General features: G+C 45.6%; 1 protein-coding gene across 8 annotated transcripts in view; it reads left to right on the forward strand.

Moving 5' to 3' along the window:
• The window catches only part of LOC116942601 (brefeldin A-inhibited guanine nucleotide-exchange protein 1-like), a 59,309-nt gene that overhangs the window by 12,935 nt on the left and 20,580 nt on the right, over window positions 1-25,794 (forward strand). For 2 of the 8 annotated variants that reach the window (XM_076067244.1, XM_076067247.1), the window contains exons 6-28: window positions 139-291; window positions 2,316-2,460; window positions 2,881-2,991; window positions 5,455-5,624; window positions 6,235-6,348; window positions 6,808-6,941; window positions 7,616-7,850; window positions 7,964-8,063; window positions 8,802-8,941; window positions 9,879-9,987; window positions 12,087-12,291; window positions 13,424-13,535; window positions 15,712-15,917; window positions 17,764-17,848; window positions 18,475-18,646; window positions 19,256-19,407; window positions 20,636-20,764; window positions 21,406-21,564; window positions 22,899-23,040; window positions 23,597-23,696; window positions 23,837-23,877; window positions 24,550-24,719; window positions 25,245-25,396. In XM_076067244.1, the coding sequence (XP_075923359.1) occupies window positions 139-291; window positions 2,316-2,460; window positions 2,881-2,991; window positions 5,455-5,624; window positions 6,235-6,348; window positions 6,808-6,941; window positions 7,616-7,850; window positions 7,964-8,063; window positions 8,802-8,941; window positions 9,879-9,987; window positions 12,087-12,291; window positions 13,424-13,535; window positions 15,712-15,917; window positions 17,764-17,848; window positions 18,475-18,646; window positions 19,256-19,407; window positions 20,636-20,764; window positions 21,406-21,564; window positions 22,899-23,040; window positions 23,597-23,696; window positions 23,837-23,877; window positions 24,550-24,719; window positions 25,245-25,396 (3,236 nt within the window). Of the gene's footprint in view, window positions 1-138; window positions 292-2,315; window positions 2,461-2,880; window positions 2,992-5,454; window positions 5,625-6,234; window positions 6,349-6,807; window positions 6,942-7,615; window positions 7,851-7,963; window positions 8,064-8,801; window positions 8,942-9,878; window positions 9,988-12,079; window positions 12,292-13,423; window positions 13,536-15,711; window positions 15,918-17,763; window positions 17,849-18,474; window positions 18,647-19,255; window positions 19,408-20,635; window positions 20,765-21,405; window positions 21,565-22,898; window positions 23,041-23,596; window positions 23,697-23,836; window positions 23,878-24,549; window positions 24,720-25,244; window positions 25,397-25,794 lie in introns of all 8 variants that reach the window. The other 6 variants (XM_076067243.1, XM_076067246.1, XM_032954710.2 and 3 more) reach the window with 4 other exon arrangements.

The raw sequence follows: 25,794 nt of genomic DNA on the forward strand, positions 1-25,794 counted from the left end.
GGCAGTTTGCTCGCAGGCCATCTCTCTCCTGTTACACCGGGCTGCCCGCCTGCCCATTGTGCGCGACCGCACTTCCGTTTGCGAGGGTTAACGTGCAGTTCTTTTTTTCGGCATGTGTCCGCGTTCGGGCGTTCTCAGCTGCAGGAGGCGAAACAGATGGACAGGGACAAACACCCGAGGCACGCTCACCAGCCGGGGTCGCAGCCCGGCGGCGAGGGCCAGCAGGCGGACGCGGATGGCACACCCGGCACGTCGCACTCCCCGTCGCCGGCCCTGCAGCACGGCCACGTGGTGAGGCCGGGCGGAGATGCGTCGTGTGTTCTGGTGTTCGTGTAGTCTCGGCGTTTTTGTGTTGAAAGTCTAATCGCACGACACAGCATGTGTGTGTAGAATTTGGCAGCCTTGTATGTATGTTCAACTTCTTTCACACCATACGCAGCCAACCGTGCTAATCGGAGGTGTGGGAAAAGAATATCAGTCATTCATCGCCTTAAGCTTTTTAATAATTTAGTTCATTCTTTGGTGTTGGTGTGTGTGTGGGGTGCTTTATTTTCTAGTCGAATTTGATCATGGTAAAATTTGAACATGGTAAAACTTGTTTATTTTATATGACCCAATCAACATTTTTGGTCTTCCTAGGTACATTGCAGTCTGTATTAACATTACTAAATGATCTTAATGATCTTAGTCTGCATGTTCATTCATAGTCATGTTCTAGTCTTTGATGGGTAGCATCATCATCGCCATGCTTCATTTATGTCCACTTATGATCTAGTGGAGGCTCATCTACTGTTCAGTGGTTGTACTATCCTCGTGGTCTACACCACCTTAGATCAGAGCCCCCTTCGCCACCGCTTTCACATTAATTCTACTCATGTTTCCGAACTCCCATGGCAAGTGGGAGGTTGTATTTTGTCCGTTTAGATTTCGCTGGCACCCCTGTTTGGGACTCCCTGCTCCTTCTAGTGTTTAATCCCCCATTGTTCAGCATCTTCCTTTTTTCCCCCCAGTTCAAGTTGAAATCGAGGTGAGACAGGGCAGTTCTTTGTAATAATCTTTCCATAATGAGGACCTCTGCTATGAGATGTTAACTACCTCGCCTGGTATGCAAGAGGTTATGGGTTCAATCCTGATCCTGACGCCTGTATATATTTGGACTTTGCATGTTCACCCCGTGATAGTGTGGATTTTTCTCCGGGTCCTCCGGTTTTTCCCTCCACATTTAGAAACATGAGTTTAGAGTATTTGGCTGCTATAAATGTGCACACGATTAGCCACTTCATTGAGGTATCATTCGTGACCGGTTCACTTCTGAAAAAGAGCTATCTAGCTCAGTGGGCCTTACCTGGTAAAATAAAAAAATAGTTTAGTTCGAAGAAGAGCCATTGCCCAAAAAGTTGCCTGTTAATGAGCAGCGTCATGGACGAGTGAGTTTTTATTATTAGTATTAGTTATGCCCCACTGCCAACGCGTTTTTACTAAGACCGTTTGTTTAATTCTGAATTGGAATTGCGATGTTTCCATATTGTGGCGTGTGCCATTCTGTATTTTTGCTTTTTTTGTTGTGATGACTAATTAAACACATTGCAGTCCCCATTGACTGGGGAAGCTGTCGGCACAGAGCAATTAAGATAGTTGGGGTGGAAAAGGTTAATTCCTGGCAAGTTAAGTGTACCAGCTTCTCTTCTACAACTTAGACGAGGGACTTTGAAAACAAATAACCAGACACCCTCGGAGTATTTCGTTTCCCTTAATTACCAAGGAACTGTGGGGAGTATAGCAATATCTGCAGTTAAAGTTGCTTGTTTATCTAATTTAAATACATTACATTTGAATTGAACTTTGTTACAATATATCAAGAGGATTTTTTTATTTTTGTTTCACAGACTTGTTTTTGCTTGATTATTTTGAGATGTTATTAACATGATAAAATTTGTTCTCATTATTTTATGCTACCTTTTCATTGCTTTGTTTTGTCCATTACATTTTTTCCAAAATCAGTTGAAAATAACCTGTTAAATATGACATTGCTTTTCATTTGTCAAAATATCAATCATTGGTATTCTTTCCCCCCCCCCCACCCCCGTCATGTTATGTCGCGAGATAGTCCTTTTTATTCGGAGTTCTTATAAATCATCTTATCACCAATTGCTAGACCCAGTATATTCTCCACCTACCCCTGACACCCCCCCTCCCCCCGCGAGCCATCCAGCCATCCCCTGGTTGGTGATAACCAGGTGGTGATGATTGCTGAGTGTGCTGAGTTTTCTGCTTGGGAGTGTTTTCGTTTGACTTAACCCTTGGTCGCGATGCAGGGCGATGCGGAGAGGGCGGAGGTGGCATCAGACGAAGGCGGTGCCGGCAGCGGTGGTGCCGTGTTTGAGGCGGCAGGAGCGGAGAACGGAGTGGACGGGCCTGAGAACGAGCAGACGGAAGCAGACCGTGGCATCCCGCCTCACGGTGAGACATCAAGCCTCTCTTTCCCAAATCCCCACCTCGGTGGAACAAATGAACGTTCCGTGAAGCACCGTCTCCAAGCGAGAAGTTGATACTTTTCAACACCCTTACTGTCTCTTCTCTGAAGAAGGTTCCAAAACGTCAGCATAAAAACCGGTCGTGAGAATTGTTCTTCAACTCACCGGTGAGCTGAAACGATAATAAATGGCACATTTAAATTGCTTGCATACGTGACGGTTTCAATTAGTTTGGCTGTATCGGGCGTTGGAGAATCTAAACACAAATTTGAACAGATCATTTCCTGGCCTAACCCGAGAAAAAAAAAATTACGGAAATAATTTAATTCATCTTTGTGTGTGCACTTGCCCCAACAGTCTGTTAAGGCTATACGGGGGATCTTTGTCTTTTTTGCGTGAGTTTCAGACTCTCGCGAACCAAGCTGTGCTGAGGACGGGGAGACCCCTGAGCCCGTGGTCGCCGCGCAAGAGATCGTGCAGAAAATCCTCAACGAGGTCGTCTCCACAGTGGCTGCAGGTGTCCAATGCAATGCACAACCCATGGCCGTTTACCCTCTTGTGGGTTTCCAGTGATTGAGGGCAGCTCAGATGTGGGTAATGCTCAGTGCCCTAGGTTCAAGGTTTTACGAGTATGTGGCTGCTGTACATTTCCACATGATAACCCACTTTTTGTTGCGCTGTCGTTTGTGATAGCCAGGTCGCTTCTGAAAAAGAGCTGTATCGCTCGGTGGGGATTATCTGGTAAAAGGAAAAAAAATATTTTAAAATAGTGAGTTGAAGTAGTGTCGTAGCATGGTTGGCAATGGCCCCATGTTGCAAGGAAGGAAATGTGCTCCCTGTCCAATTTCACTCACCCACTTCCAAAGCCTGGAGCCCTAAACTATTTAAACTATTTTATTTCACCAGGTTATGCCCACTGAGCCATATAGCTCTTTTTCAGAAGCGACCTGGCCACAAATGATAGCTCAGCGAAGTGGCTTATCACGTGGAAATTGACAGCAGCCAAATACTCATCATGCGCGTTGATTCTAAATGTGGAGGGAAAAATGGGTGGACCCGGAGAAAAATCAACGCGGCCACGGGGAGAGAGACGCACACAAGCTACAAATATACAGCAGATGTCAGGGTCGGGATCGAACCGACGACCTCCTGTATATCAGGTGAGGTAGTCAACATCTCGCCACCGCGGCGCCCTGGGTTCTGTCCCACGCGTGGGCGCACCGTTTCATTTGCACCGCCTGCAGGCTCGATAGCTATGCCACTGGATCTATTATTGGCTTGCAAAAAGCCTCCTTTTCCAATTTCTATTTTGGGGTGTGGGGGGGGGGAGTTTTTTTTTCCCCAACCGATTTTTACCGTGACAGGGAAGTAGAGTTAATTCTGATTGCAAATTATCTTTAAGTGCCGGTGACACATTGTCATGGCCAGAAGAGCTAACCGCTAATAATGTTGAAGTAAACTTGTGTGAAGGTCAATAGGACACACGGGGCCTCTAGCCACTTGTGGTGGAGTCCCCCGCATCCCCGCTGTCAGTGAAAGTCTCTTTATAAAAATAGTAAACAACCATAAAAATCATAGCACAGAATTTTTGCGTTTTTTTCGGCTTTGTATAATTTAAAATTTTTAAAATGTATTCCTTAATGGCATCTTAATAATGATTTTTAATTGATACATTTTGTTAAAATTTGAAAAAATATATATATGGCACGATGGAGATCGTGGGTTTGAATTCAGGAAGCCACCCGTGAATTAACTGCGACATCTAGTGTGGTGATTTGATTGTCTTAGCCCATTCAAACTGACTGCACAAAAAAACATTGAATTACATTTGATGTAACACTTATTTGTCGAAATCACACCTGAGAAATTAAAATAAGACATCAGTTGACTGATGTGAGACAGATGTTTCTTTGTAGCAGTGAGAAACACATGGCATGATGAGGTTCTCTGTGAGCATTCCCTGGATGCTGATAGCACAGTTGGACGAAAACTGGGGGAAAGAACAAAACATTTTGGTAAATGTGATAATAACTTTGTGCTTTTTTTAAAATTAGGATTTAGGTTCATTGGATGTTTCGCTTGCACTTACAGATGTAATCGGTCACAGTACAAACGTGATACATCAATGTTTGGCATGACTGAGTGCATGGATGCATACCATGTTTTTTAAAACGCTTAATTAAATATAGGGACATGCAGTGAAGCATTGATATAAAAATGGCACGTTGAATAGGTTAACAAATGAACATTTTAAACCACATGAAATACATTATCATCAAAAGAAAAGAAGAAAAATGTTCTCAATTTCTTGATGAACCACACATTCCATATGGTTGGAAACCATTGAATAACTGCACCAATTTTAATTCTGCAATTTTAATGAATGTAGTTTGTTATAGAAATAAAAAGCCACTTCAAGGTCGATATTTAATTGGTACATTAATCACCTTTCTGAAATAATTTTCACCGTTTAGATTAACAAATATTCATGAAATAGCTTCAGTTCATGTGATTATTTCAAGTAAATCATAGAGGTTTAGCCAGGTGGTGCAGTAGTGAGTGTGTGGCTTTCGATTGGAGGGAGTTCAAATGCATTTCGGGGTCAGCTATACAAGTCAACGGTGGGTAAGACTTGCATATAATTGCTCCTGTAAAAGGAATGTTGAATTTCCAGCAATGGCTTCAGACTGATAAAGAGATGAGCAGCGTTCAAATATAAATGCAAAACTTTATAATAAAGTGTTGCGGTTACCCTGTTTTCCAAAACTTAGATACCAACTAGAGCAAAATACGGAAACTCACTTTGCCCTGACAGTTGGCTGTCGGCTTCCGAACCGCTAACCCAATACTTCCGAAGACAGACGTGTGTTGGAAAGGGTTACACAATCCATGTGGGCGTGCATGCACGTTTTTTTTTCCCCCCAAACTTAAAAAAAAACAATGTTTAATAACAAACACTGACGGGCTTTTGTGCTTCTAGAATCGGAAGACGGGAGCGCAGGAAGCCACACTGGCACCCTGGAGGAGGAGGGGAGTGGACCCAACGATGCAGAGCCCACTCACGCCAACGGGGTCCCAGGAGGAACCATCCCACCGTACACGCCTTCCCTGCCCGACGATCGCATCTCTGTGTCCTCCACAGACACGCAGGTTAGGGGCGTGTTGGGCGCGTCGGTGTAACACGTCGTATGAAGCCCCCCCCCCCCCCCCACAACCCCACTCCGTCCTTCTGCAACTGTGGCAGATTTTGCTACGCTTCTAGTCCATGAGCCGGGATCGGAATATCTCGCGTGTAAGTACCCACCCGCACCTTCGATAAGCGCGGTTTGGCTACGTACGGTGCGGAAGAAGTTCAACATATATACGTAGCTGAGGTGACATCACTTTAGTGGTTCCAATTTCTGTGTTGCCGTTAAAAAGGTGGCTAGCCATTTAAATTGAGTAATTTTCAATTCATTCACAATTAACCATACACGTAATTGAGTTATTCTGCAGGTTTGCTATTTTACGTGGTTCAAATTTATGATCTGGCCGATCGACTATTATTCGGCATGGATATGACCATATCGCCCAATTTCATCAGATTTCAGAAGCTTATCTGGGTTGAGCCTGGATATTTCTTGGTGACCACAATTCATGACAGGTGGCTATTTCTTGGATGGGCAGCAGAGGGGCCGTGCAGAAAAATCCCGTAAATTTTTTTTTACTTCTATTCCCCCCACGTCTATGCTCACCGTCTTCACCAATCGGCACTGACCAGCGTGGGGAAGCATGGTCACATAATCCCGACGACCTGCACGGGGTGCGGAGAGCCTCATCCAGCAGTGGATTGACAAAAGAGCTGTACATGTACAGTCTTCATGTTCACGTAGAAGTGAGTGGCAAGCTGTGCTCATGCCCCCGCTGTCTTAAGTTGCGGTTTAGATTTAGACGTCACATAAATTCTAATTTTTATTTGTTTTATGTTTTGTCTTTTTTTATTGTTGGGTTCGTACGCTTGTAACGATCTCAGAAGTAATTCTGTAATATCTGCTTACTTGGGCCATTCTGTAACACACGGGGGTGATGCACTTTCTCTGAGAGCATTTCCACCGATACATCTCCAAATGACAGGATGCTGATAGCACAGTTGGACTAAAACTGGGAAAAGACCAAACATTTGGTAAATGGTATAAAAACTTTGTGGTTTTTTAAAGTGAGAATTCAGGTTCATTGAATGTTGCGCTTGCACTTGCATATGTAATAGGTTACAGTACAAACATGATACATCAATGTTATACATTCAAATTGTAAATTGTGATTTGTTTTTAATGTTTTTTTTGTTTATTTTCAGGAGTCTGGCGTGGCACCTGGGCAGCCCCCAGTGGTGAAGTTCTCCCACATCCTGCAGAAGGATGCGTTTCTTGTCTTCCGCTCGCTCTGCAAGCTCTCCATGAAGCCACTTTCCGACGGACCCCCCGATCCAAAGTGAGCTCCTGATATGCAACAAACAGGCACTTGCGCGCAAATTTGGGGAAAACGTCACAGTAAAAATTACAAAATTGGCTAAAGAACACAGCTGTGGCGTCATTTCCCGAGTAATTATCACTCGTCGGTGGTGTAATTTACGAATTATCACTCGTCTTGTAAAGCGTACATTATTTGTGGGGTAAGTTGGTGGTTTCACACGAACGCGAGCCTGAATACACCAGAGCAATGCGATTCTTATGTTCTGCTCCCTAAGTGCAAGTGGATGTCGGTTCGTCTGACACTTATTGACGCCGTGGTAATTTATGAACATCCCTCGTCATGAAAGGTGGACCAATTATTTATTACCTGAATTGCAGTACTAATTGGCTGACATTCTGTGCCCTAGTAAAAAAAGCCACCTCATGATTATTCTAAACGATTACTCACATATTTAAGATATCTGAAATGTACATTTGAAATTGTGGAACTGTCCAAATAAACATGCACTTTCTCACTCCCATCCGATGCATCTCTCCTGTCACATGTACTTTGATTTTTTTTTACCATTGAATAATATTGCGCAAGCACTGTTGACAAAAAATCTAAACTCATTAATGTATTGTGTAAGTTTTTATTGATTAAATAAACGAGTCGAAATGTCTCCCCCCCCCCCTCCTCCTCCTCCATCTTAGGTCTCACGAGCTGCGCTCCAAGATCCTTTCTCTGCAGCTGCTGCTGTCGGTTCTCCAGAACGCCGGGCCAGTGTTCCGCACCAACGAGATGTTCATCAACGCCATCAAGCAGTACCTGTGCGTCGCGCTGTCCAAGAACGGGGTGTCCTCCATCCCCGAGGTCTTTGAGCTCTCGCTCGCCATCTTCCTCACCCTCCTGTCCAACTTCAAGACCCACCTCAAGATGCAGATCGAAGTGAGAACTTGGACCGGCGAGTTTCCTGTTGGGTTTTTTTTGCGCTCGTGGGACCGACTACGTGGCAGTGTTGGCTCATTTTTTTCCCCATCCCCCCCCCATCCCCCCCACAGGTGTTCTTCAAAGAGATTTTTCTCAACATCTTGGAGACGTCCTCAAGCTCATTTGAGCACAAGTGGATGGTGATTCAGACTCTCACGCGAATTTGCGCAGGTACGGTTGAAAATATAGATGTTTTGATTTAAAGCTTTCGTGACTGCAGGGATTCATATTCTTGGTTCTTTCGGTAAAGTCACGTAGAAGGGAAACAATAAAATAATAAAAATATAAAACAATAAAATTATCATGACGTTTCGACTGCAACACAAGCAATCGTCATCAGGTGTGAAAATGTTTTTCTTGCTGTGGTTTTCACACCTGATGATGATTGCTTGTGTTGCAGTCGAAACGTCGTGATCATTTTATTGTTTTATATTTTTATTATTTTATTGTTTCCCTTCTACATAAATATAGATGTATTTTAAAAGAATGAATGGATTATTATCCATAATAAAGTTTTTTTGGGTTAGATTGTCAATTTGGTAGTCACTAATTTGTATGTTATTTTTTACGTGTCAAACCTTACTGATTGGTTGTGTCGGGTGGTGGCATGTTTAACGACACATATTCCCGCGATCTAACCCCAAAAAAACCTTTATTATGGATAATGGATGGAGTCTTAGTTGACATGGCCTAATTTAGACATTTGCATTTTTTGTTATGATTCTGCTTAATTCATCCTAATTTAATCATTAGTTATAATATGAGAACTACTGTTCTTCCAAAGGAAGGGAAGATAGCATTGTTTAAAGGTGAAGACGTATGTGATTAAGAAAACATTTTGCCATCTGATTATGATCATGAAAACAATACTTGTGTCTGGTTGTTTTATTTCCCCATCCGCACTTGCAGATGCACAATGCGTGGTGGACATTTACGTGAACTATGACTGCGATCTCAATGCTGCAAACATCTTTGAGCGATTGGTAAACGACCTGTCCAAGATTGCCCAGGGGCGGAGTGGCCAGGAGCTCGGCATAACTCCCAACCAGGTGCGGAGAAATGTGTAAAGACTTGATCTGTAATGGCACTCAATTAGTGTATCCACTAATGCGGCGACTATGTATGTATGTTGAACTTATTTCGCACCGTACGTTGCCAACCGTGCTAATAGGAGGTGTGGGGGAAGGACAACAAACTAAGCACAAAAAGCAATTATTAAGAAATTCGTTTTCAATCTAGATTTAAAATTTCATAGCTCCAGTAGCTACTTAATATGTAAGAAGCATCGAGGCTTTGTTCGTGGATTGTAGGCACGTATAAGTTCATCCCTCCAATGATTCGATGTCACGATTTGCGGTTTTAAATTGTGAGAAATGGTGGTAAGATGTTAACTGCCTCGCCTGGTATACGGGAGGTCGTGGGTTCGATTCTGACCCTGACGCCTGCTGCTGTATATTTTTTGAGTTTGTATATTTTTCCCTTGATTTAGTTGATTTTTCTCCAGGTCCTCTGGTTTTCCCCTCCACATTTAGAATCAACATGTGTTTAGAGTTTTGATTTCAAGCTTTCGTGACTGCAGGGATTCATATTCTGGGTTCTTTCGGTAAAGTCACGTAGAAGGGAAACAAAATAATAAAAAGAATAATAAAAAAATATAAAACAATAAAATTTCATTGTTTCATGTTTTTATTATTTTATTGTTTCCCTTCTACGTGGCTTTACCGAAAGAACTAAGAATGTGTGTTTAGAGTATTTGGCTGCTATACATTTCCACATGATGATAAGCCACTAAGTTGAGCTATCATTTGTGGCCAGGCTGCTTCTGAAAAAAGAGCTATATAGGTCAGTGGGGCTGACCTGGTAAAGCACAAATAATTGATTTTTTTATAGTTTAAACACACCTACGTTCAATCGCCTGCCAGTAAGAGGCAGTTAATGTTGAGAGTTTGCTTCGTCTCGGCTCATGTCGCTGTTCAATCTGTGCAGGAGTTGAGCCTTCGCAAAAAGGGGCTGGACTGTCTGGTGTCCATCCTCAAGTGCATGGTGGAGTGGAGTAAGGACCAGTACATCAACCCAAACTCACAGAGCAATCTAGGTAAGCTTGGTATCTCTACCCTCATGCGCTGCCTTGCTCGCACTCACTGAGAGAAATGAAATAGCATTCACTGCGTTCTGTTTTCCTGCTTGCTTACTTTATTTTCTCCCCGTATGAGGTGAATAATATAAATAATAAATCATGTTGACACAGCAGCTTGCGGAAAGGTCGTCCGTTAAATTGCTTTAAAGAAAAGATATGCTGCTTGTGCTGGAATAATAATGGTTCATATGGAGCATCCCCCTGTGAAAAACATTTCGTGGAATGCTCTTGATGTCATCCGGTCTCAGAAGCTTATCGGGGCATAAGCCTTGATAGTGCATTGATTGGTGACCTGCAGGGGCGTAGCCACAGGGGGGGCTGGGGGGGTCTCAGCCCCCCCTGAAATTTTGGGAAAGTCGGTAATCGGGATAACCGGATATCTGGCTGCTGCAAAATACTGCAGGCTGCCACCTTGTGCTGCCCTGCAGGCTGCTTGAGCGGCAGCCTTTCGAACTTATCGAACTCATTAGCCACATCAGCGGCTCCGACCTATTAATAAACTCCGTTCAAATCCAATATATATTTTTTATACATTTGTGGCGCCCATTGGAAAACATTACACTGGACATCTCAGAATATTGAAGTCAGCCCCCCCAAAGTCAAAATCCTGGCTCCGCCCCTGGTGACCTGCATGCACAACAGGTTGTTATAGGCTGCTGCTGCTGCGTGTCGAGCAGCAGTGGGCAGTGCAGTAAAATCCCCATTGTCATTATGTGTGTTTAACACGTAGGCTTTCGCGACCAATATTATTCATAATAAAGGTTTTTGGGTTAGATCGCGTTTATTTATAAATGTGTCGTAACCCTCCACCACCCGACACGGCCAATCAGCAAAAAAAGTGTCACGTTGACAAAAGACAAATAATTCACTACTTCAGCCCACCGGTGTGTTGAAGAGTTAATCCACATTTACAGTTTGAGTACGACGTTTCGCTGGTAAATACATCCAGCATCATCGGGCAATTCGCCAGAATGGTAAAGCCCTCGCTTGCTCCCGGTTTTTATATAGAGCAGCAGGGTGACGTCATCACTTAACTCATATCAGGTGCAGTGATTAGAGGCGGAGGGGGGGGTATTGTAATTATATAATCGATTAGTAATCAGTCATTGGTTATGATTAGTAATGAGTTGTAGATTAGTAATTCTTTAAATGTAATGTGTATTATTTAATAATACGCTTCCAGGCCGCACTAAGCCGGTAGCTGTCAGAGCGATTAAAGTGTATCTGTTCTACCACATTTGTGCTCCCCACTTTCGCAAACTCCCACTGACCAGCACGGCGAAGTATGGTCTTATAACCCCCCACGGGACCCACACTTCGTAGAGAAACCTTCAGCCGTGCATCTATATAGTGCATCGAAACGCAGGGCAAACAGAACACTCGTGGTCACTGCACATCGTAAATCCGTGCACTCAAAGTCGACAAGAATGTTGGACAGATGTGGTGCCACGAAATAAGTACTTTGACTGGAAAGTAAAGAGATAAGATGGAAAGGGCGAGGTATTGTCGCAGCACAGATCCACGAAATGCATCGAGCAATGGCCTCCGGTGCAAAAGAATACTTTTCATTTTGTCTAAACGTTGAAGTAAGCTTATGTAATCTTAAATGGTGGAAACCGTTTGGATCTCCGTGGATCCCATTTGCTCCCCCTCTCTCTGGATCCCAAATGGACTACTTCTGTGTAATCCTCTTTTCCCCAGTGGATCCCTGATTGACGTTGTTAATGTGCCATATTATTGAAGGGGACTGTGTGTTATCTCGGTGTGGTCTGGAACTGTTTTTGTAAATTTTTAGCTGTCTTTTGCCCAAGCTTGATAAATCCGACTTAAATAAGTTTTTTTAATATTTCGTGCGTGCATGGGTATTACGGCGCTCACGTTTGTGCGTGCGGCCACAGGATTCCTGCGGCCCACGTAAAGGATTCTGATAGATTCTGTACAAACGACGGGTCGGGGAAGCATCCCCACACCTCTTGTGTGCGTGTGCGTGTGCGTGCGTGCGTGCGTGGGTGCGTGCGCGGGTATTCTGGCACTCGCGTTGGTGCGTGCGGACACAGGGCAGGAGCGGCCGGCGGAGCAGGACGCGACGGTGGACTCGCGCCACCCCGAGACCATCGGCCGCTACGGCAGCGTCAACTCGCTGGACTCGACCGCCTCCTCGGGCATCGGCAGTGTGAGCACGCAGCTGTCGGGCGCCGACAACCCCGAGCAATTCGAGGTCCTCAAACAGCAGAAGGAGATCATCGAGCAGGGCATCGAGCTGTGAGTGCGCGGTTAGCGCGACTGATTTTCGCGACACGTACGTTTTGTTGAACTTCTTTGGCGCGCCGTACGTAGCCACCCGTGCTAATCCCGGGGGGGTGCGACGGGGGGGAAGGGACAACAAACTAAACACAAAAAAACGGCGATTCGCTTTGCCGATTGTTTTCCCTCCTCCCCCTCAAGGTGTTTTGTCGTTTTAGACGCTGTTTTGTAAATCGTTGAATTAATAAAAAGACATTCATTTTATGTAGTGTCATACATGCGAATATCATCCCGTAACGCTGTACGTTAATTATATAGAAGGACCAAATCCCATATAGAACCACTGATAAGCAATTTGAAACCCTACTATGAATAAGAACAAGTTAAGAAATGTCATCAAAACAGAAAGCACAAACAGCAAAAAAGTTTATCACAACAAAGACATTTTCTGTTGTACTTCTCCTGTACCCCCCCTCAACCCAGATTTCGCCTTTGAAAAAGAACATGCAAGCTCAATGTGTCCCCTTCTTCCCCCCCAATAACAAATAGAAATGCAATATCAAGTGAAACCCAAGTAAAGATAAATAAATCCTGACTTAAAGCTTGCGTGACTGTAGGAATTCCTATTCTTTGGGTCTTTCGGTAAAGTCACGTTGATAGGTTCAAAGAAAATAACAAAAAAAATAACAAAAAACTGAAGTTTTGATCGCAACGCAAGTGGTAGTCATCAGGAGTAGTTTTTTGTTATTTTTTGTTATTTTCTTTGAACTAATCTACGTGACTTTACCGAAAGACCCATAGAATATAAGGCTAAATACATTGTACAACCAATAAGTTCCAGAGTGTAAATAGTAAAAAAATGATGCACGCTTTAAATAACCGTGATGCCGGAACAACAGAAATATGTTAAGGAAACAATAAAAAAAGTAACGTGAAGTTAGAGCAAACAAAATACAGAAGCGAATGCCGTAACAAAATGCAATAAAACGAGTCTCCACTCAGCAAATTGCTTTGGCTGCGGTAAGACACACGAACCCAGCCTGCCGCAAAGGAAAATGCAGGTGAAGGATCAAATGCCACGCACGCTGCTGCTGCTGCTGATTGAGTGCGACGGGCATAACTCGTCTCGAACTTGGCGTTCTCGCACCAGGTTCAACAAGAAACCCAAGCGCGGCATTCAGTTCCTGCAGGAGCAAAACATGCTGGGTACCACGACGGAGGACGTCGCTCAGTTCTTGCACAGCGAGAACCGACTGGACTCGGTACGCCCCCTTGATAATAGAGAAAGAAGTTAATATATTTTGGTATTTTTGCCTTTGTTTAGCGCGGGGCTATTACGAAGGTGCTATTTATCACGGACCGGCATACAGTCTGCGAGTACGTCGCGCTGTTGATTTGTGGTTTTACCCAATTTGGTACTTTGTTGGTAATTTTTAAAGTTCCTTCATACACAGTATGGTCGATCACCAACGAGAAGAGTACCAGAGAGTGGTACTTTATTCAAGTGTCTGGGGAGTGCTATTGATATTGATCCTAATATTAAATAACGATGATGATGATAATAGTGAATTTATTGCCACTTCTGGATCACGCGTATTATCTATGGAAATGAGGATGATAGGAATAATCCATTTGTAATCATATGATTTTACATGGATCGACTGGAGCCAGGGAGAATTAGTCACGGGTAATGTGGCTGCGGATGTTGAGTTCCAACGAGCAGCACTTCCTTTTCAAAGCACTAGTGCAGTGTGCACGAAGTGAAATGTTATATCACCGTATCCCATGTCCTATGCAGACGCATCCATGCAGGGCAAACAATGAAACAGACGACTCGGCCATCAATATTTCATAGATTTTCATGATGACGAACTTTAGAACGTTGATCTATTTTTAACAGGATAAGTTTGAAGCACTCTTACGACATGTTTAATTCACGTCCACATACGTTCATACAAGTGCCCATGCAGTGACAATAAATTATTTGTTTAAAAACAACAAACTTGTGAGCAGATCACCGTCTATGCGCACACGCTAAGTGCTTGAAATCTCTTCGCGCTTGTTCAAACTGCGTTTTGTAGAGACATCCGTACGTACACATTTAAAAACATTGAAATGTAATGTCCTGATGGGGCTGGGAGCAGTGGCAGCACACTGTGCTATGAATCCTGACAACCTGGGTCTGATTCCGGTCTATGGCTGACATGGGTGGCAAGTGCAATCTGAACCACTTCTGGGTCTCTCCCACCTCCCCCCCCCCCCCCTCCTCTCCAGCTCACACCGACTAGTGTGGTGGAAATATGGTGTAATCACCCCTCATGGACTGATCCGGCGTGGACGTGCGTTCATCCAGTAGTTGGTTGACAAATTACTAAATCTGTAAAAACTCGCCTTTTGCCCGTCCAAGGACGGGTGTATTGCAGTAAATCTGAAACTTGCGAGCGAAACTCAGTCCGTGACGTGATATTCATTGCATCAACTAGTGTGCAGTTTGTAAGGCCACGGTGACACAGACTCATTTCATTTTAAGGTTATAATCCCTTGTTCATCATGACGTCCTTTTTACTTTGACGACTCAATAGCGTTACGGAGATCACGTGACGTGAGGGTTCTGCCTTTAGTGAGGGTTGTAAGTTGGCGCCGAGGAGGGGGGAGGAGGCGCCTCGCCCCCTCATGTGGAGTGACGTCAGCTGCTAATTATTATGAATCGGGGGGGGGGTGTGTCCATTTGGAGGACGTCACCTGCTCATGATTATTAATGTTGGGGGTTCGATGTGGAGTGACGTCACTTGCGCATGATTATTCGTGGGGGGGGGGGAGTACTCCATATTGAGTGATGTCACCCGCTCATGATCATGAATGAGGAGGGGTGGGGATGTCCATTTGGAGGACGTCACCTGCTCATGAATATTAATGAGGGGGGCTGGTCGATTGGAGTGATGTTACGAGCGTTAAGGACAGACATTCCTAGGTGATTATAGTAGGTGTATTAAATATCATCTGACATCACTTCTCAGCTCGTGTCCTGTGGGCCACCATGTCTATCTCTGAGGCATTGCAGTTGTACAACCTGATAATTATAGTTTTGGGGGATATTGGCAGCGTGAACATGTCGAGCATCCAACACATTTCTTTAGCATCGCTGCTCGTTTTTAAAGCAACGAAATTCCCAGCATGACCCGGTGGAAGAGGTGCAGTACACGCCCACTCTATTGCAGGCATCATGAGGGATTGAACGTGCCTGCAATGATGCACGGCAAAAGCTTGAGCGAAGAAATGCTCAGCACGTGGCCTAACCCGGAAGACCACACGTGGGTTACAATTGGCTTGCGAAAAAAAACCTTCGTGTTAAAAAGAGGGCAGCCTCCGCCGTCCCCAATATTTGACCCCTCATTGCTCGTCGTGTGTGTGTATATTGGTGTGTGCGTGTCTCTGCAGACCCAGGTGGGAGACTACCTCGGGGAGAATGACAAGCTGAACAAGGAGACCATGTACACTTACGTGGACCAGATGGACTTCTCCGGGAAGGACTTTGTGTCGGCGCTCCGCCTCTTCCTTGAGGGTTTCCGCCTGCCCGGAGAGGCCCAGAAGATAGACAGGCTCATGGAGAAGTTTGCCGCTCGCTTCTGCGAGTGCAACCAGGGGTGAGTGCCGTGCTGCATGCTGCTTTGCTGGGTCATCGTCGTGCGCTGTGTGTGTGTTCCGCCGAGCAAAGTGCTCAGACACTTTGCATGTGACGTCCGGGCACGGCTGTTGCTGGCAAAGGAGGACCTGTTTACGGAGGTGAGTGTGTGTGGGGAGCAGTAGCGTAGCGGGTTAGCACGCTGTGCTGTAAACCCGGCGATCTGAGTTTGAGTCCCACTCATGGCCAACGCCGGTGACGATTATCTAAACCGGTCCTGGGACTCCCTAGGTCGACTCCTCAAATGAGTTCCTGGTTCGGTGTGAGAACATCGCCACTGGGGAGACAAAGGCGGTCGGCCGGGCGTGGTGTTAGCCAATCACTCCCTCGTGTGCCCTGCCGGCCTTCATAGTTGCTCGTTAACAGCACTTGCCCCGGCAGTCTGTTAAGGTTATACGGGGCATCTTTGTTCTTGTTTTGTGTTTGTGTATCTATGCTTTATGTACGTATGTATTTGTACAGGCCTCTTGTAAATCCACTGCTGGATGAGGGCCTCCAAACCAGTAGCGGAGCCAGAATTTTCACGTAGAGGGGGGGGGGGCAACCACTCCAGCAATGAAAAATGATAGGAGTTGTTAGTAAGTAAGGACTTGTCCCTTGCTTTTTATTTGACGCGTGTGTGATCGGCATCGCGCTTGCTGAAGGTATACCTTCAGGGAAGTCGTGTACTGTATACGCAACTGCACACAATTCTGTGAGTCGCTTCTAACTGCTTTGCCGTTACATCTCATAGAGTCCCTGGCACATAATAATATGCTACACAGTTGCAGTGGGGGTCGCAAAATGCCGATTTATTACTAACAAACCCCCAATGATATGTTCGAAATTAGGGATTTCGATCAGATCATTGGGGGGGCACGTGCCACCCCCCCCCTCCCCCCCACTGGCTCCGCCACTGCTCCAAACAGTGTGCAGGGTATGGAAATTATTTGACACTACTGGTTCGTGTGGGTTGGTGATGGCAGAGAGCATAGATGTTGATTCATAGTCCAGTATAACAATGCATTTTTGCTGTATTGCGGTAACATGTAACACCTGTTTCATGCACGGTTGTCGTATGAGCCAGGCTCGGCTTTGCCCAGATTCATTGGATGCATTTTGTGTGATTTGGTTAGAAGCCTGTGCTTTATACTTTGTAATCATATTTAAAGCCCTATGACACATTGAGGCTCTTTTTTTTTGCAATGGAGACACAAGGGGCAAAATTACACTGAAAAAGTGAATGGCTTACTTGGTAGCAGTGTCTAAAAATGTATCCGCACCATTTAATAAATGCATGTTCTGCATGAGTTGTTTTCATTTACAATTATTGTTCATTATCCTACAGTTTCTTGTGGGTAGCTACATGTATTTTTTCGCATGTCAAAAAGGAGTGTTGAAGCAAGATCTGCATCATATATACTAATGATTATAAATTAGTGTTTTGTGTCTTGTGAGTATTCATATATTTATACAAACGTTGGAATGGATATTTGTCGACTTATACTTTCATGATCATATAAAGGTCTGTTGTTTACTTTTTAAGTAAAATACATGTTGTTTTTAATCGCCATTGATCTGTTGTGCTAAATTACTCGACTGAAATAAGACGCTTCCTCTGCAGTTCTCACCCAACTCTGAATTGTGCGGTCGCATTGTTCTTGTCGCTTAAGGAGTGCCGATGAAGCAACTTTCAATGCAATCAGTTTACATTGTTTCGACTTGGCAGCATTTGATGCATTGATTGCAATTATATATCACAGAGATGGATGCTTTTTCTTTTCAACTCTGGGTAATATATGTATCCTGGTTGTCCTGTTATTTTTCAGACAAACGGTTTTTGCCAGCGCGGATACAGCATATGTGCTGGCCTACTCGATAATTATGCTCACGACAGACCTGCACAGCTTGCAAGTAAGCAAAGCAAATTAACTTGTTTTGGGACCGCACAGCAATCACAAAATTTAACACGCCTGAGTGTTGTTTTATATAAATACAATTTCCGGTATCATTCATTATCTGCTGACAACAACGGTGTTTTAAAAGCGCATTAGCCACGCCGAATCCACCAAGGAGTAATATTAACTCATTGGATCCCCACGGGAATTCTGTGGTTTAATAATCAGCCTGTCAAGGCGTCGTTTGTCATCGTTTTCCCAAGTGTGTGAGGAATATACTTACAGCTCCACTTTTAACGATCCACCCCCACCACCCGCGACTCAATCAATTGGAAAATTGTCAAGCTTCTGGGTCGCCATTTAAGGATCAATACGTTTTTTCTTCTCATTTATAGTCTCGTTCTCCCTCTGTGTACGTTAGAGTTCAATATAAACGGCGTAGAATGTTTGATTTGTACATGTACGAATCTATATTCGCCTACTATCAGGAGCACAAGAAACTATTTTAAGTTGATAAATCGAGAAACGTTTCCTGTGCCCACTATTCAGTCCTGCATATACGCAAACAAAAGGAGTGTGCGGCGTGCAAAATCTCGTGCGGCTCTTGCAATAAAAGCTTGACGCGGGCCCCTTGGCAAACAGGTGAAGCACAAGATGTCGAAGGAGCAGTACATCAAAATGAACCGGGGTATCAACGACAGCAAGGACCTGCCCGAGGAGTACCTCTCCTCCATTTACGACGAAATCGCCGGCAAGAAGATTGCAATGAATGAGAGCAAGGAGTTCGCCCAGATCTCCAGGCCGCCTAAGCCCAGTACGCTCCCCCCCCCCCCCCCCCCCCGATCTCGCACACTACAGATTTACGCTGCTCCTTAGTGGTGCTAGAGATCCTTGTGCACGTGGTAGTGCAAGTTCTGTTCATGGGCACCGATTAAGGCTCGATTTGGCCAAAAAGGGAGTGGTGTGGCGAGCACTTTACCCGACCTACATTGTTTCCCTATTCCTGTTATTTGCACGCCTTTGCGAGGTACTCAATTAAGGCTGGGTTCAGAATCGTCAAAATCGGAATCTTTATTTGTCCTGGAGAAATCCGATGAACTATGATGCTCTTTTTCACATATGCCCAGCAGGGGCACGGGGTCAGAACGTTGCAATAACAAACAATACAAAAAATTATTGGAGTGCAAGGTATAGGAAAGGAAGGAAAATTACTAAAAATGAATACGTTAAATAGATGAAGTATACGAGTTAAAATGAGGATTGACTTGAGGAAGGCATGAACAGGTTCAGATGCCACTTGTATACATGTTGGTTGAACGTCATGCGTACCCTACGTAGCCAACCGTGCAAATCGGAGGTGCGCGATTGATTCTCACTCCAAGCATTCTTCGCCCCCTTCCTCCCCCCGCTCGCCACGGCACAGACGTCGCGAGCGAGAGGCAGCGACGGCTTCTCTACAACCTGGAGATGGAGGCCATGTCCAGGACTGCCAAGGCGCTGATGGAGGCTGTGAGCCACGTGCAGGCGGCCTTCACCAGCGCCACTCACCTCGACCACGTGCGGCCCATGTTCAAGGTGGGGGGGACGGGCGGGCGGGGAGGGGTGCTCCATGTCGTCGCCCCCTCTTTTTTATTCCCCAAGTTTAATCCCGGTTGCGCAATTGGCGTGCTGTCGCGAGACGAAAGATCCGTTCGGAACTCTCACGTGGCACACATTAGTGGGCGGGAGGGCGGGGCACTTTCCCACCCGTCCTAGTAGAGAGGGAAACATTCATAATAGAGGTTTTTTGGTAAGATCGCGTAAATATATAAATGTGTCGTTAAAACCCGCCACCACCCGACACAGCCAACTTGTAAGGGTTGTCACGTAAACAGAACATGCCAATTCGTCACTAGTACAGCACACCGGTGTGTTGGAGAGCCAAGCCACAACATTTACAAACTGAGTGCGACGTTTCGCCAGTAATTACAACTAGCTACAGGCGACAGCCAGATTTGTAGAGAAGTCTTCCTTTTTCGTTCTTTCTATAGAGGCATAGATGCGCGATCTCACCCAAAAACCTCTATTATGGATGATATTGGTCGCGAAAGCCTACGTGTTAAACAGGGAAACATTTGTTACATGCCGAACAAACCAATACGTTTAATTGTCACAGCTGTAATTTAGGCAAATTCAATGTGAAGCCAAATTTGATTGGTGATGTTTTTGTGCATTCATTGGTGAGTGGACTTAAAGCATCAACTCCGTAAACTCGGGAATGCAGTTAACACATTCGGTTGGCTGTCCAAATTCGAACCCAGGCTCTCAGCGGTTTCAGCTCAGCACCAGTTGGACCATATCAAACCCAGATTCACTTTTAAAGCCACTGCCTGCTTTACAATTGTGCTGTACAATCACAATATGCCCTTGCAAAGCATTCAAGCAGTGTTCACAGACTCTGAACAGTTTATTTTGCTTAATGCCAGCTGCCTTTATGTCGGTTGCAGTCACTCAGTAGTTTCTCCCTTTGTGTCTGTCTGCCCAGAGGTTACTTGTGAAAGCATGCATCTCAAACCCTTGAAAGAGTGCGTTTGTAGAGAGTGTGCAGTGGGAGAGCGAGAGTCAGGGAAAGGGTTGGAGTACAAGCGAGTGTATAATCTACCGGCGGCGGTGCAGGCGGCTAAGCCATACTCCATCGAGAGTCAACTGTAATTTAAAAGCTTCGGCTGTCTGCGGTGTGCAGATCGAGAAATAAATGAACTGCTGCAATAGAGATGTTTTTTCTTTAATATGCTAACTTCTCTCGGCTTGCGTGCGTGTGCAGCTCGCATGGACGCCGTTCCTAGCGGCGTTCAGCGTTGGCCTGCAGGATTGCGACGACACCGAGGTGGCCTCGCTCTGCCTGGACGGCATCCGCGGGGCCATCCGCATCGCGTGCATCTTCCACATGCAGGTGGGCGCTAGCTGGCCTCGGCAACAGGTGGACCCCAGCCTAGGGGATGGATTTTCAAGCTTAGGGGGCCAGGTGGGCGCTAGGCTACATGGACAGGTGAGCACTAGGCTAGGGGTCAAAAGTGGGCGCTAGGCTAGGGAACGGGGTTTCTAGCCTCAGGGGCCAGATGGGCGCTACGCTAGGGGCAGGTGAGTGCTAGACTAGGGGAAAGGTGGGTCCTAGCCTCAGGGACAGGTGGGCTCTAGCCTAGGGAGAGGTGTGCACTAGCCTGTCTAAGGTAATAAAGTCCATTTTATTTGTTCACTTGAGTCTTTGGTTATTAAACGTGTCTGGAGGCAACTATGTGTTTTTGCTCTACAAAGCTGATGATTTAGCACTCACTAATTTCCAATCGCTTGCTCACTGGCGGTCAGTCGCCTCCTTATCACTCTTCTATCGCAACTACCATGGTTATTTTTCCCCATTAACTTCACTTATTGATTCCTCCACCCATATTCAGAACTTGGTCTACCAACTTCACTTGAGTTGTCTCCATTTTGTGTTCAACCAACCATGCTACAGGTCAAAACACTTTTTGCTAGTGCCGAGCAAACCGTGGTTTGAACCAAAAGATGGTTAAATGATCGCTGTCCTCGTTGCAGCTGGAGCGCGACGCCTACGTGCAGGCCCTCGCTCGCTTCACGCTGCTCACCGCCAACTCGGGCATCACCGAGATGAAGCAGAAGAACATCGACACCATCAAGACGCTCATCATGGTGGCGCACACCGACGGGAACTACCTGGGCAACTCCTGGCACGAGGTGAGCTGCGCGGCGCCGCTGCGTCCCCACGCCCTAAGAAAATCATCGCGCGGCCCCTAAATCCGTCGGTGAATCTGTCTTGTCTCAGTACGATTTCAAGTTGAAGCTTGTTTGGTTTTAATCAGTCGAGAACTCTAAATAACAGGGTAGTCTCATTTGCAAGCGTGACTTGGGTCACTAAATGGACAAAAGCTAAATAAAGTACAGTGATGAAATGTATATATCAGAGCAAAATCAACTTTATCTTTTGGGAAATCAAAACTATTGCACGAACATAAATCAATATTAAATTATAAATTCCTTGTAGCATGAGTCGGCTCGGGCGGATTATTTTTAGATGGAGATTGATGTATCGGTGGTGCCCCTTCAACTCTCGCTTACCGGCGTGGTGACATCTGTGGTCAAACAACCCCCACGACTAGGACAACATGTGGAGCAGCCTTCATTCGGCAGTGGATTGTTGATGGACCACAAGTTTAGATAGAGACCCATTAATTATATTGGTCTGGTTATTGCCAGTCTGGCTCGGTGTTTAATAATACGCTTGCATAGCTGATCATAAACAAAGCCCTGTGTATTTCCTGAACAAGATATGTGTCTGGCAGCAACATTCAGTTCTTGTGCTATTAAATCTGAAACTCTATAATGTTGTATGTAGAACTTGGTAAATTGTAACTGGGTGAAGGTTAACAATATGAAAGTAAATCATTAACAAAATCCACTTCACGTGATGACTTTGACCTTGAGCGTTCATGAGGCAGCATGACCAGTACGTTTTGTCATACATCCCAAGCGACATTCTCCTGTAAATTAATCTTGAGAATCCACTGAGTTTTTCCTGGGTAAAATAAAAAATGATTGTTATTAATACTGAAATTTTTATCCCAGGCATCACCGGTTCGATCTCCGAGCACGGTAGTTGAAACAATGGGAAAGTTTCTGAAAGCAACCTGCCTCTGTCCACCCAACACCACAACAATTCGTGTGGTGGTGTAAAGTGTGGGTTCTCCCACCTCTTACGATTTTAGGATAGCCGCTGGAGCTATGCACTTTTAAATCTAGATTGAAAACTCATTTCTTTGGCACTTACATTTGTGTTTAGGTTATGTTTATATTTGCGTTTAGTTCAACATACGTACACACAAGCCGCCTGGCCTGGGTGGAAAAGTAGGCTAATTAGCGTCTAAACTTCTCTCTCGTAGAGGCCCTTCCAGCAATAAGAACCTGAGAAAGCAATTGCTGTGATTCACCTTTTTTATTATGATTCAGGATCCTGAAGTTTCCCAGGGTTCATGGCCGATTATCTCTGTACTACCCCCCCCACCCCCACCCAGATTCTCAAGTGCATCAGCCAGCTGGAGCTGGCACAGCTGATTGGCACGGGTGTGAAGTCGCGCTACATCACTGGGACATCCCGGCGGCGTGAGGGCACGGCGTCTGGCGCAGGCATCACCACGGACGACTTCACCGGCCTCGGTGAGAGACTGCGCCGCCGCCACTCCTCCCACCACTCATCCCACCACTCCTCCCGCCACATCCTCCCCATCACTCATCCCGCCACTCCTCCCACCACTCATCCCACCACTCCTCCTGCCACATCCTCCCCAAGCCACTAGAGCTGCCTTGAGCCAACCGCGCAAATGTTAATGACTTGTCTGCTTGCTTGTACTTACGAGTGAGATTTCCAGTTGGCTTGTATGTTAACATATATACATCGGTTGATTCACAATTCAAATCTTGCATGTAAGGTCAAACATGTGTTGAATCTACAGCTATTTTAATGGAATATAATGTACAAGCATATAAGTTGCAACGAATCGATTCTTTATTATTTAAATGTTTCCTAGTTTTCATTAACATTTTAATTCCCAATGATTGATGCTGACACAATCGCCATAACCATATGATCCTTCCACGCAGCCTTTCCTCTCCCCGGCACATTTGCCGTAGAAACCTGAATGAATTGGGTTAGCAGTCGCGGTTGAGAGATAAGCAATATGCCGAGAGCGAATCCTGTGTGCTGCGATGGCAGGTCCGCTGGGAGGTGGGAACGTGGACCGAAAGCAGATCGCCAGTATCCAGGAGTCCATCGGAGAGACCAGCTCGCAGAGTGTGGTCGTTGCCGTCGACAGGTGCGCTTGCAACTCAACGAGGACGAATTTCCGCTCCTTTGCGCTCGCAAAGCGTTTATTTCGGAGTATCATCGGTGTACGCTTTTCGGACTTCTGAGCTGCTGTCGCCGATTGCCATTTACTTTAATTTTGTCTTACAGAATATTCACTGGATCCACAAGATTGGACGGGAATGCTATCGGTGAGATCGCACTGTTGTATTTTACAAGCCAAAGGAATATCGAGTGAAATATTTCCCAATTTTTTTTCTAAAATCCAATTTGCTTTGTTGAATTACAATGTCTGAATTATACCGACTTGGTTTTTGTTATTGACTGATGTTCAGGATTGAATGCGAACGAACCCATTATGATTGATTGCCTCGCCCACAACGAAGGTTAAGTCGTTTTGTACGTGTATAGCCCTTTTGTCAATTCATTGCTGGGTGAGGGTCTCCACACGCAGTACAGCTCAAGGAGCTTAATTGACCGTACCTCAACGTGCTGATAAAGGTGTGAAGGCGGGGAGATAGACGAAGCAAAGTACCGCACAAAATGTAACGTTGCTTCACTGGCTTCTACTTACAACGTAGCCCCGCACCTGCCTACAACACCTGTTGTTATACACGGTGGGCGCCCATTCTTGCGCCATCAAGGCTCAGCCCAGCTTAGCTTCCGAGGTCTGACAAGCTCTTGGGTTTTAAATCATTGCGATTCGATCACCAGTGATAAAGTAGAATTTAACAGGGGATTTGTTTTTCAGGAGGTTCCTTTATTCAGATATCTTTTGGCGATAAAACAAGCCATCATTTTTAATTTTATTTATTCAAAAATAGACAACGGCTTTCAAAACGGTTTTTCGTCTGCTCCCGCAGTGGACTTTGTGCGCTGCCTGTGCGCCGTGTCGATGGACGAGCTGGCGTCGCCGTCCCACCCGCGCATGTTTAGCCTGCAGAAGATCGTGGAGATCTCCTACTACAACATGGGCCGCATCCGCCTGCAGTGGTCGCGCATCTGGGAGGTGGTGGGGGACCACTTCAACAAGGTGCGTGCGCCCGCGAGCCTCGTCCCCTAACTCTGGCCACTGCCGTTCGTCGCCTACTCTGCTACTTGCCGCCCGGTTGAATTATCGCGTTGCGCCGGTACATCTTTTATATAAATATATATATAAAACCATAAAACAAAATATGTTTTTATTTTATCAAGTAAGACCCCACTGAGCTCTATGTAGCTGTCTTAATCCTTTTATTTTCCCAAGAGAGCTTCATTGAGTATCAGGACCTTTTTTATCATGAAGATCCTGCAACATTTTCTCAGTGACAGCGACGCAGCCATGAGTAATTGTAACTCAACATATAATACGCAGGTAATGTTTCGGTGTTGGGATGTTTGGCCACAATATGTTGCGTGTTATGCTTCATTTAGGAGATGGCGTCAACTGCCATGCGATGTTCTGATGCTGTTCAACATTGCATTGAAACCAGGGGAGGGTTGACGATTAAGCACGTCTTAGTGGTCACACGTGCCAGCCTCCGGCGTGGCACATGAGTCGCGTTGCCTTGTGCTCCAGGTCGGCTGCAACCCCAACGAGGACGTGGCGTTCTTCGCACTCGACTCGCTGCGGCAGCTCTCCATGAAGTTCCTGGAGAAGGGCGAGCTTGCCAACTTCCGCTTCCAGAAGGACTTCCTGCGGCCCTTCGAGCACATCATGAAGAGGAACCGGTCAGGGAGCACTCTTCCACGGAGGGGAGGGGGGGTGGGGGTGGCCCCTCTCTCGTTCGCCTGTCGTTGTTGAAAGCTTTTTAATGACGTGCATTGCTTAGGTTTTTTTTTTATTTCTGCAAGGGTTTATATGCATGGGAGGGGGATACAGCGACGGTGTATTACTGCACAATGGACTTGCAATCCAGAGGTCGCCGACTTGATCTCCCTGTGCGGCATTTTAACAAACAACGGTGCAAGTTTCTTCAATCCTCCGTCTCTATCCGCCTGGCGTGTCGCGTGTGGGTGCGGTGAGACTGTATCTGGCCAGTGTCGAATGGTGAGCTAAACACACCCTCTCGACGTGGTCTGCAGAGCTCCCTCTCGTGGAGACCCTTCGTACAGCAGTTATTTGAACA

The sequence above is a fragment of the Petromyzon marinus genome, chromosome 15 (assembly GCF_048934315.1).
Source record: "Petromyzon marinus isolate PM22_M1 ecotype Great Lakes invasive population chromosome 15, UKy_Petmar_22M1.pri1.0, whole genome shotgun sequence".
NCBI lineage: Eukaryota > Metazoa > Chordata > Hyperoartia > Petromyzontiformes > Petromyzontidae > Petromyzon > Petromyzon marinus.